The sequence below is a fragment of the Biomphalaria glabrata genome, chromosome 8 (genome assembly GCF_947242115.1).
Source record: "Biomphalaria glabrata chromosome 8, xgBioGlab47.1, whole genome shotgun sequence".
In the NCBI taxonomy this organism is placed as follows: Eukaryota; Metazoa; Mollusca; class Gastropoda; family Planorbidae; genus Biomphalaria; species Biomphalaria glabrata.
The window spans coordinates 27,279,864-27,292,656 of NC_074718.1; the positions used below are offsets into that span (position 1 = coordinate 27,279,864).

General features: G+C 31.9%; 1 protein-coding gene across 3 annotated transcripts in view; it reads left to right on the plus strand.

Annotated features, from left to right (window-relative positions):
* The first annotated feature begins 2,952 nt into the window (after positions 1–2,952).
* The window catches only part of LOC106072781 (multidrug resistance-associated protein 1-like), a 55,832-nt gene continuing 45,991 nt past the window's right edge, over positions 2,953–12,793 (plus strand). The window contains exons 1-9 of one of the 3 annotated variants that reach the window (XM_056037916.1): positions 2,953–3,135; positions 4,226–4,301; positions 6,437–6,622; positions 8,076–8,201; positions 8,808–8,936; positions 9,600–9,728; positions 11,115–11,176; positions 11,260–11,400; positions 12,455–12,658. In XM_056037916.1, the coding sequence (XP_055893891.1) occupies positions 4,257–4,301; positions 6,437–6,622; positions 8,076–8,201; positions 8,808–8,936; positions 9,600–9,728; positions 11,115–11,176; positions 11,260–11,400; positions 12,455–12,658 (1,022 nt within the window). In that variant the 5' untranslated portion in view covers positions 2,953–3,135; positions 4,226–4,256. Of the gene's footprint in view, positions 3,136–3,264; positions 3,518–4,225; positions 4,302–6,436; positions 6,623–6,962; positions 7,020–8,075; positions 8,202–8,807; positions 8,937–9,599; positions 9,729–11,114; positions 11,177–11,259; positions 11,401–12,454; positions 12,659–12,793 lie in introns of those variants that run through there. The other 2 variants (XM_056037915.1, XM_056037917.1) reach the window with 2 other exon arrangements.

Genomic DNA, 12,793 nt, shown 5'->3' on the forward strand with positions numbered 1-12,793 from the left:
TATGGGAAAGAGAAAATTCCAAAAGACACACTATTACAAGATACGGGAAAGAGAAAATTCCAAAAGACACACTATTATAAGATACGGGCCAGAGAAAATTCCAAAAGACACACTATTACAAGATATGGGAAAGAGAAAATTCCAAAAGACACACTATTACAAGATACGGGAAAGAGGTAATTCCAAAAGACACACTATTACAAGATATGGGAAAGAGAAAATTCCAAAAGACACACTATTACAAGATATGGGAAAGAGGTAATTCCAAAAGACACACTATTACAAGATATGGTAAAGAGGAAATTCCAAAAAGACACACTATTATAAGATACGGGACAGAGAAAATTCCAAAAGACACACTATTACAAGATATGGGAAAGAGAAAATTCCAAAAGACACACTATTACAAGATATGGGAAAGAGAAAATTCTAAAAGACACACTATCACAAGATATGGGAAAGAGAAAATTCCAAAAGACACACTATTACAAGATACGGGAAAGAGAAAATTCCAAAAGACACACTATTACAAGATATGGGAAAGAGGAAATTCCTAAAGACACACTATTACAAGATATGGGAAAGAGGAAATTCTAAAAAGACACACTATTACAAGATATGGGAAAGAGCTAATTCTAAAAAACACACTATTTCAAGATATGGGAAAGAGAAAATTCCAAAAGACACACTATTACAAGATATGGGAAAGAGAAAATTCCAAAAGACACTCTATTACAAGATACGGGAAAGAGGTAATTCCAAAAGACACACTATTACAAGATATGGGAAAGAGGTAATTCCAAAAGACACACTATTACAAGATATGGGAAAGAGGTAATTCCAAAAGACACACTATTACAAGATATGGGAAAGAGGTAATTCCAAAAGACACACAATTACAAGATATGGGAAAGAGGTAATTCCAAAAGACACAATATTACAAGATATGGGAAAGAGAAAATTCCAAAAGACACACTATTACAAGATACGGGAAAGAGAAAATTCCAAAAGACACGCTATTACAAGATACGGAAAAAAGAGAAAATTTTAAAAGACACACTATTATAAGATACCGGAAAGAGAAAATTCCAAAAAACACACTATTATAAGATACGGGAAAGAGAAAATTCCAAAAGACACGCTATTACAAGATACGGAAAAAAGAGAAAATTCCAAAAGACACACTATTATAAGATACGGGAAAGAGAAAATTCCAAAAGACACACTATTACAAGATATGGGAAAGAGGAAATTCCAAAAAGACACACTATTACAAGATATGGGAAAGAGGTAATTCTAAAAGACACACTATTACAAGATATGGGAAAGAGGTAATTCTAAAAGACACACTATTACAAGATATGGGAAAGAGGAAATTCCAAAAAGTCACACTATTACAAGATATATGAAAGATAAAATTCTAAAAGACACACTATTACAAGATACGGGAAAGAGAAAATTCCAAAAGACACACTATTACAAGATATGGGAAAGAGGTAATTCCAAAAGACACACTATTACAAGATATGGGAAAGAGGTAATTCCAAAAGACACAGTATTACAAGATATGGGAAAGAGGTAATTCCAAAAGACACACAATTACAAGATATGGGAAAGAGGTAATTCCAAAAGACACAATATTACAAGATATGGGAAATAGAAAATTCTCAAAGACACGCTATTACAAGATACGGGAAAGAGAAAATTCCAAAAGACACGCTATTACAAGATACGGAAAAAAGAGAAAATTCCAAAAGACACACTATTATAAGATACGGGAAAGAGAAAATTCCAAAAGACACACTATTACAAGATATGGGAAAGAGGAAATTCCAAAAGACACACTATTACAAGATATGGGAAAGAGGTAATTCCAAAAGACACGCTATTACAAGATACGGGAAAGAGAAAATTCCAAAAGACACACTATTACAAGATACGGGAAAGAGGTAATTCCAAAAGACACAAAATTCAAACATTTTCTTTAACTTATCCTAGCTCATTTTGAACCTGTATATCTTAAATCAACTTCTATAACAGAGGGAAGTTATCTTTGCGAAATTTTTATCAGATTTTAGGCCTATAAATGTATTTATTTTTTTCAAAATTTTTCAAATGATTTCGATGCTGATAAAATTTAGGTTGCTGTAACAATTTACTCACAGCGTTGATTCGAAATAAAATGTAATGATTAGGCCTATCAGAAGAAACACATGTAAAGTTCCTTACCTTTGTACCGAGAGGATTCTAGAATTCATGCATTGCCCTAATCCCCAACAATTTGTGTTTTAAGTGCAAATATTGCCTCTATTCGACTGTCTCGTCGTGTGTCAGATCGGCGCCTTCGACATAGAGGGGTAAAGGAGGTCACGGTCAGATAGAGGTTTCTAAGTAAATTTTAATACAATATTGTGATCAAAATGTTCCATTGCAATTAGGTGCAAACAAAAAAAAAATGTTATTCAAGTAGAAAAATTCCTTTTTCCTTTCATTTCGAGCCTGCCAAATGAAGATCTAATTCTTTACAGAAAAAAAAAAAAAAAAAAGACCCCTCTCCCCCTTTACTAAACAACCACGACCCATACATTGTATTATCAGTTAGTGTGTTTTACGTGAAATGATTTTTAACGTTAGTTTTTAAACCTGCTTAAATACATCTGCCGGATCTAAAAACCTGTTAGCTTATAATTTATTAGCTCGATTGGTTTGAACACACCCTGATTTGAAAACGAAGTAAATTTTTACACAAACATAATAAACAATAGAAGATGAGTAATAAGGGGGTCTATTGCCAACCTCTCTCTCTCTCTCTCTCTCTCCCAAAGTGTATTGAACTTATGACATCAATGGTTGCTCAGATGTGGTCAAAGGTCAGACATGTGTTTCAGTTTTGTGTTCACATCACGACTGTCTCGCTTTTTTTTTTTTGACCACATCCTAGGCCTATTTGTTCATCGTTATTTCAGACACACATTTACATAACATAACATTAGTGTTAATAGATTGTTGATTCCTAATTGTAATTAAGAACACTAATTCAATAAACTTAATATATACATTCAATCATTTAAATGGACCTAATTAATGAGCTGAATATCTGCTGACAAGAGGAGTACGTGTATACAGTATTACAAGGTATTTCAAGATGTGTAGTTCAGTAAACGAATAACTGCACACGCTATCCTAGTGGGAATGTTTTGGTCAGTGAACACACAAACACGTGGACACGATGATGTTACTCAAATGTGCACACTCTTAGTCCTGTATAGTTAGTCAGTCAGTGATGTCGTTATTAATTTACTAAGTTATCAATTTGTTGTTTAGTCAACACAGTTAACATACGCTGTTATATAAACGTGTCAGCACGTGGGCTTCTAAAGCATTTAGTTATATATTTAGAAAGTTAGAGGCCGATTGTTGTGAGCTCAGCTTTTGTGTAGAAAGGGACTTAGACTCGGCGCGTTACAATCTATATCTATTGTTTTAATCTGCATGTAAAAAAAAAAATCAACAAAGAGTAAGTACATTTAACATTTTAGGAACATGAAACAAATATAAAATTGAAAGGTTCGGTAGAAAATTTTTTTTTAGCGATAACTAAGACTTAACTCTCTGCAGCCAACGACTCCATTTGCGTTTTTTTTAAATTGTTTATCATTTTTATGAGACCGTGGAGCCCAATTTTTAGAGGCTCTCCCGTCCACATATATCGCAGATGATTTGCGGGAGATGTTGCAACAAGTTATATGTCACTGATGCATCTTTGTTGTCACGTTAAGTTCTGCACTCTTAATAATTGATCTAAAAGACATTTATTTTACATCGTCATTAGCACAATGTTCTTACTGACATTAGCCCAGTGTTGGTCAAGGCGTAATACCCGACCCACGTATGGCTCTCGAAGGCAAGTAGGCCTATTGCCGATCCTATGTTTTATGTTTTGAAACTGTTTGTGTAGATTCTGTTGTCTACGTCCCATGAAATAGCTAGGCCTGTGCCCTAGTCTCTTAAAATGTATAAATTTATATCAATCATAATAGGTCTAATAACAATTTGAAAATAAATATCTAGATTTAGAATCTACCTAGGCTATATGACTATATGTTTAACATTATACCATTAAAAAAACAAGCTATTAAATTGATAGATCTAATATCTAGTTAAGATAGGCCTATTTTATACAGAATTTCAAAATGTGCAGGCTAAACTTTATTGCTTTTGTTAGGACCTAAGCCTGGACTTCGAATGTGTGAACAATGGATTATGCGTTTGAACCGTTGTGTGGAAACCACTCAATTTGGGTAAGTTGTCTAGGTATCGTTTCTGGTATTGTTTATTGTCTAAAATAGTTTTTGGTCTTAAAGTTAGATTTTTAAAAATCTGTCCATTTTAGTTGAATGTGCAGGTTTTCTGCTAACTTGAAAGTTGATGTGTTAAACATAGAGATCTAGATCTGATTATTATTAATATTTAATAATTATTAGACGAATCTAAGTGATCTAATTTAGATCTAGATTCTAAATCTTTACATTGCATAGATTCTACTTTCCTTCTAAGATACAAAGATCATAGATCTATACTACTATCATATATGACTAGATCTATATAAAAGTATATTCATACATATTATAGGCTAAAGTAAATGATACATTTTACAGTCATCATAAATTAAAGTAATTAAACATTAACATAGTTGCTATTTACTAATTACTACTACACTAACTATAGTGATCCTAGCCTAGCCTAGCCTATAGCCAGTATAGCCTATAGCTACACTCTAGTTTCTAGATCTATATCATCTATGTCTATATTATAGTAGGCTAGTTATAGTAGATCTAGAATAATTTCAATATAGATTATAGATCATAGACATAAATATATAGAGTAGTTTATGCTATTCGGACACCTATAGGCCCAAATTTGAAAGTTTGACTTTGACTGCGCATTATTTTACAATGGTTTGACATAGAAAAGAAAATGACGTATCAAAATCTTCTTTAGTTAAAGGAGAATAAGGATGACTACTTATATTTGTTCCCCAAACCTATATTTGTTATTATATTTAAGGTCAAAGAGGATGTGTGTTTTCATTTAAATCGGACACATTTGACCCACATTATTTGATTCCGGACACCATAATTTATTTCGGACAGTCTCTATATTTAGGCATCAATAAACTCAGATTTTAATTCTATATTAACATTAACTAAATTTTAAGATCCCCAGGCATAGCCCCTCACATGAAATCATTACGATGTTTTCAAACTATGCATAAATACGAACACAAAAAATTAAAATATGAACACACTTATTCTACCAAAATTAGGTCACTGGAATAGTGATTTCTGCACCGACTTTTAGACTTATTTTATGTGTGTTGAATGTTTGGGGTTTGCATGATTAGATGTGTGTTGAATGTTTTTTTTTTTTTTTGTTTATTAATTTAATAAATTTCTAATACAGATGATCTTTTGTAGTATAGTAGGCCCCTATAGGTTACGATAGTCATTCTTGCCTAACTGAATCCTCTATATTCTCTCTATATAAATCTAGATCTATCTAGTAGGTCTAGATCTAAGCATTTAACTTCATTCAATGTACCAAGCTCACTCCAAACATTTGCCCATTTATTCTCTATTGAAAAAAACAACAACAAACGAACAAATATAATATAAGATCATTTTTATTGATGTCCAAAACTGGCTGTCCGAAATAAATTTTGGTAAGAAAATCGTAATTTAATTCGGACACCGTATTAATTTGTTTTTGGTATGGAATTAGAAAACTTGGCTTATGAATCAAATAAATAAGCTCCAAAAACAGAATAAATATTGCCAGGATTATTAGTATAGACTTAGCCAATCAAAAAATATAGTCTTAACTCTAGGAAGAGGTAAAGTCATCCGGGTAACATAGGAAAAAACAACAACCTGACTAACACATTTGAAATTCGTTTTTCTTACATAAAAAGACAGCTAAATGGAAGGAAATTGGGTCAGAATCATTGGAAAATGGACAAGCACATTATAGAGCGCGCTAGTTTTATAAATACATATTAAAATAATTATTTAATGACCACAAAAAACAGCGAATGTCCGAATTCATGTAATGTCCGAAATAAATAAACTACTATATGTCTATGATATGATCTAGATCTAGAGTCTATTATTGTCTATAACTAAAATTATTACTAGATCTATGACAAAGTTATAGGCCTACCTAGATTCTAAAAGTCTAAGATTTAGAATTAGATAAAGATAGTTAGTGTAGATCTAGATAAATGTTAACTTTCTACACTAATTTATACCTTTGTAAACACTTTGGCGCGATCTTTTGTTTTTATTTTTATAGTACATTTAGACTCCAGTCTAGTAGATTCTTGATTTCTTCTAAGTTCTATGACTAGATCTACATCTAACCTTTTTTTTTCTTCTAGAATTCAGATCTGTTGATCAACAACACTTGGCCCGAATTTACACAATGTTTTCAATGGACTATTTTACAATGGACACCATGCTTGTGGATGTGGATAACATTCCCTGTACATTTATGGTACATTCGACATCGTCATCCTGTCGAATTATACACAGCTCCAAGCAGCAAACTTTACATTACAAAAATGGTAAGAATCTGAACAAAAATTCAGACTAGATGAGCTTAATAATCTAAAACAAAACAATGTTCGATAGATCTATATGATGTGACATTCTAGAATGGCAGCAATATATTAAAATGGTTCTTGTGAGATCTTAAAGAAGGTTAAATAAATGTGAAACACAGGCTCCAACAAGAACTCAAAGAATTTAAGCCTTCACCTATCTTAGTCTGTTGGACCATTGGGGCACCACACATGATCTGCTGATCATCTTTCTCCATTCCTCTCTGTTTTTGTTTTTTTATATAGAATCTCTTTTTTTGACAATGTTAACTATTATGTTTATCAAACAAATTACTTTTCGCAGTACTAAACACATATGAGTGCAACTCCATGCTCATTCCCCGCATTCAGATTGCACTTTGTGAGTAAACAAATTCCTCTTATTTAGTCAGTGTCCATGATAAACTAAAACACTTTTAACAATAACAGTTTGCTTGGGATTAATAAGGTTTGTCTTTGAGTCTGAAGATTAAGGAGGAGTGCAGTATTTTGACAAGTACTATAGATACAAAACCTGGACTAGACGAAGCCCCCAGGTGTCAGGGTTCTCTTTGGGCTTGGCTGGACTTGGTTCCTGTGGCTCGATAGGGGCTTGATAATTGTTATACAATTAGGAACAATTAGTACTAAATATATTTAACTCCAACTCCAGAATAACACTAATTCCATGAAATAATAATGAGAGAAATAAACAAAGGGATATAACTCTTTCATATTTAAATAGTACAAAGAAATAACACAATCACTCTCACCATACCTGCCCCTGACACATGGCTATCCTACAGTTCTATGATCTGCATTTTGACTGGGAATATAAAAGAAATAATCACAGATCTTGATAATAGTATTTTTGTTAACAAATAAGTCTACTTGATCAGAAAGGGGATTGTCATAAAACATTTCATCTTCCTGCTATTTACAAATGAGTTTGTTTTCCTAAGATATTAAGGATTGAGTACATTGATGGATAATATGGACATTAAGCAAATCACACAGTAAATGCCAATAAAATTATCTTTTTTTTTGGGACCCCATAAAGGAGGACTGTCCTTTTGTCAGATATGTTAAACATGAGAACTTAACTTTTAGCTTTAATTTGGAAGACTGTTTTGCCAGACAACTATTGCCACAAACATATTACCCAACTAGATCTATAGTGTACCATTAACTTTTACATCTAAATCTAGCAGTTGTGGGTTGAGGAATAGGGTAGTAGTGAAATAACATACAAATATTCACTTATGTCTTAATTTCATTATTAATTTGCTAAAGAGCTTTCAGCTCAGCAAAATGCTGGCTAGGTGATGGTAAACACAAGATAAATAATATAAATAAATATGTATATAATTTTTTTTATTTGGTTGGCTATATTTCTTTGCATCTTTTATTTATAATCTTAACATTTTCCTCCTAAAAGCTCATTTGCCTACTCTTGATTGTGCTGCCTCTACTGAATATATTTATAACCATACAAGATGAACAGAACTCAACACCTCCAGTAAATGCTTTGTACCTTAGCTATTCCATTCAGTCTACAACTTATGTAAGTTGCCTTTGATTGTTTGACATTTCAACTTCAGTACTGTCTAGACTAGCTAAGTTACCTCACAGAATAGATTCTTGCTTTTAGTTGCTGGAAGTTGTGGTGAGAAAACTGAAAGAAATTAGGAAAGATTGGCTCCAATGTGTGACACATATTTATATACAATAGTCTTTGTAAAATACTGGTAGGAACTTGCAATCTATGGGGCAGATAAATTAAAGGTCATCTGTTTCTTTTGCCCAAAGTTAACTAGCAGGGTGTAATGTGGCCAGCACAATGACCAACTGCCTACTTTCCCCAACTAAAGTCAAGTACCCATTTGAGTTGGGTAGATTCAGGTCTCCAGCCCAGAAAAATCCAGAAATTATAAATCTCAGTTTTAACCAAGATTTGAACTTGGGGCCGCTCAGTTTGGAGGCCAAATGTTTTACCCGTCAGCCACCAGACCCTTCATCATTAACATTTTGCCTAAATTTTGAAAAAATATTAGTAACAGGTAAACAAGTTAAGTTGCATTTCTAACATTTTATGAACAATTTGTGTTTTGTTCTGAGCTACAACATTTTGTTGTTTTAACATGAATTATTATTATATTTTATTTGACAGATTTTAGTAGCTATATTAAGTAGCTATTCCAGAAAGGCAGGTTTGCAGTCACCTTGTGTTTTATTCATTTTTTGGACTCTGGATGTTGCCTGTAATATTGTGCCCATTTATAGTTACATACTATTAGATGTAGGTATTGTTTTTTCATTAAATCTTTGGTTCATAAATACAAATGTATATGCTTACTTCATTTCATTTCTAAGTTTACATTTTTTTTAATCAGTTATATTATTTATATAATTTAAAAAGAGAAATGCATACTTTATGTAAAATTTATTATAAAATAGTACTATTGAAAAAAAATTTGAACATTAATTAATTATGATTATTTCTTTTAGACAGCCCATCTTTTATGCTCCAATAGCACGTTCAGTGTTCTCTGATCCAAACTCTTTTGTATACATTTCATGATTTGGGGAGAAAGGGTATCTGAGATAAGGTTTTCATGCTGTCTTTAGTAGCTCATCAAACATAGTAAAATCCTTAGTCTACATTAGGACTGGAACTCAAGCTCCCTTGGTTAGGTAGCCAAGTGATTTTTGCCACTCAGCCAAAGAGTACACACTATTTCTAGTATAAATAAAAAAGAAACATTGATAACAATAAATTAATAAATTAGTTTTTTTAATTTACATCTGAACAAGAATGGTAATTAAATAGGTTTTTGTTCTGTTTGTACAACATAATGCAGCCACAGTGCCCCCCTTTCTTAACTTTACTAAATACAACATAAATATGCATACTTATAGATACAGATAATTAAAGCATATATATTCTGTTTTTCATCATCAGCTTACTGCAAAAGAAAGTACACAGTTCTACATACTGTGTACATCTTATGTATTAATTCTCATTCAGTGGATTCTTCATTTTGTCTCTGACAGAATACTACCTCAGTTTGATGTTACTGCAACAAGAAAGGTTTGTAAAATGTTTTGCATGTTCTACTTTATAGCCTGAAACTCCCACAGGATGCCGGGGGATGGCAGTGGGCAGGGTATGAACTCAAGGACCATCAAGACGATTGAATGGCATGCAGGGCATAAGGGAGGAGCTTACCATATAGTATCCAATTATTGGTTGCCACAAAATGTCTTGTACACTATAGATATTCCTTTTAAAAAGAAATAGACAATGGACAAATGTTAATTAAGATTATCATCAATAATAAAGATGATAATAATAATAAATAAATGACAGACTTTTTTTTTTTTTACAAATATACCATAGCTAGATACCCTACAAATATGCATCTTAACTTTTTATTTTTAGCTACAATTAATTTTGGTAAAAACTATATCATATAATAACATTTCATCATACTTTACATCACCTGCAAATCTTTAAAAGTAGTTTATGTAGATTTGAACAATTCTTGTATGCAATGAACTGTCATCTTCAATGTATAGTCAAATCTCTGTGATAGTTTAGATGAAAATGTTAAAAGCATTGGCAGTTGGACCACAAAAGGATATACATGTCAGAGACATGAAGGCTGCTTAATACTCTAGAAAGAATGTTTTCTTATTTGCTGCTTCTATTGATGAGGAGATTGTTTAACATCTTGAAATGTCATTTAAAAAAGTCTATAACAACTGCAAGTGCTCACCAGACTGCTATTAGACCAATGAAAGAATGATTCCATAAATATGTGTCAGCTTTTGAAACTTTTTGTGTTAGTTTTAAAACTATAGACACCAGAATTATTGCCAGATTTCTGTGAATGTTTCATTTTTTTACTTTCTATACTGGAAGATGTCAGCAATGCACAAATGTATCGTAGATTAAAGGTAAATGCATTTGACCAAATGGTGGTGAAGCTAGATGCACTTGAACTCTTATCTGAAAAAAACAAAAGTGCTTATTTATAAGTTCAAAAATTTTACTGAGGAGGCTTTTCTCAAATCAAACCAACTTGCTGTTTCAATTGAAAAACATGTTTTATTCATACTAAGTCCTAAATCTTAAATGACTATTGATAATATCTAAAGTTATAGGGGGAATCAATGAATGCTAATAATTCATTAGCCCCCTTATGTTTTGATTCAACAAAAAGAACCAACGGATAAATATTATTTTGATGGTTTGTTTTGGAGAGAGCATTGGGATGTAGTGACACCATGAGGTAACTTCATTGGGTGACACCAAGCATACTGACGTCTCTGAAACATCCAAAGTGTTTTTACTTAACCCATTTTAAGTTTAAAAGCAAATGAAAATGATTTGTAACCTGAGGGCTATTAGCTATAGAAGTCCATTACTGCAAGAATTTTCATTAATGCAATTATTTTTTCCTTTTTATTTTAGGTTTCCAGCCCAGAAAATACAGCCTCATTTCCCTCCAAAATTACCTTTCATTGGATGAGCAGGTAGCTGAAATGTTGTCGTAAAGCTTTCATTCAATTTTAGCTAATCAGATTGCTGCGTAACTTAATATTTGTTTGAATTATAGCTACATTTGGAAAGGGTACAGACACTACTTAAAACCAGAAGACATCTGGGATTTACCTGAACATTTCAAGTCTCAGCAAGTTGTGCCATCATTTCTGGAAGCCTGGGAAAAAGAAAAGTGGAAACAGTATCTAGGCAACAGGTAGAACTTTACCTTATTCTCTTTGTACAATATTAGTTCGTTGTAAGTAAAATTAAATGATGAAAAAATTTATTTTCTTTCTCTCCTAACAAACGATCCCAACGCTGATTGGACTCCATTAAATTTAGCACATAACTTATATAATTTTAATTAAAGTAATGAGCAATTTTAACTAGGCTTTAAGTTAATATTTTTTAGATTTAATTCTTTAATTCTTCTAAAAAAAATATGGCTTTTCAAATTCTTTTTTTTTCTATTAACAAAATACTTCAATAAAAATTTTTAGAATTAAATAAGGAATTTCATTATGTCTCTCATCTATCCCTTGACTTGCGTTGTAGGAATGCCCTGACAAATTCTTCCACTCTTCCAGTCAGCAGTGGTCATTAGCAGAATGTTAAGAGAGAGGCCAGTTCACTTTGTCCAACCAGCTTTTCTTTGGCTAACCCTTCCTTCCACTGAACTTTGAAGGATTGACTTTAGAGAGTGAATCCTGTCTTACAATATGACCAAACTGGCTCAGCTTTCATTTCTTCATTTCAATTGAGTTCTTCCATTTAGCCAACCAGAATGTTGACTTGTCAAAGAAAACACCTGTTTTTATTTCTACATTAGATTATACTTTCAATGTCTCAATAAAGACAAAAACAAATCAGTAGTTTATAATGAAAGTAAATTTATTTTTAACATGTTATCATTGATATTGAAGTTACATCATTTGATATCTAATAGTTTATATAAATAAGCATCTAAATATTTTAATTATTAAAAAAAAAAGAATTTAGACTATTTTTTAGACCAATTTGTTTATTATCACACACATTTTTTATATTAAATACTCAGATAAACTCAATTGAAATTATCTCAGGCACACTCACAGTTTGCCAAATTTACACATTTAAGTTTCTTTGCTTGGTACTTTGGCAATTGAAGCTATTTAGTTTTATGTCTGTTTAAAAATATTTTTTTTCTGGTTACTTGCCAACATATTTTTGACTTTGTCAATTTTTGTGTTCACAAAATTGTTGAACTTGTATTTTTGGACCTTTCTCAGGCAGTTAGTCTCAAGCAGTTCAGAAAGTAGTGGCTCTGAAGACTTGACACTCTTAAGTGAACACGTCAAACCTAAAGAAAATCCTACAGACAAATCTTCACTGCTAAAAGTCCTATTTTTAACCTATGCACCTGAACTTCTAAGAGCACATCTGTTCAGATTGGCTGCAGATTTAATTCAGTTCCTCTTACCACTTTTAACAAGGTTTGAGTTTCTATAAACCATCATTACAGTTTTTAAATTACGAGATGACAAAAAAATTATCACATAATTATTGAAAAGATAACGCAATGTTTTTTTTTCTTTTGTGATGGGATTCTCATCATTACAAAAGACTGT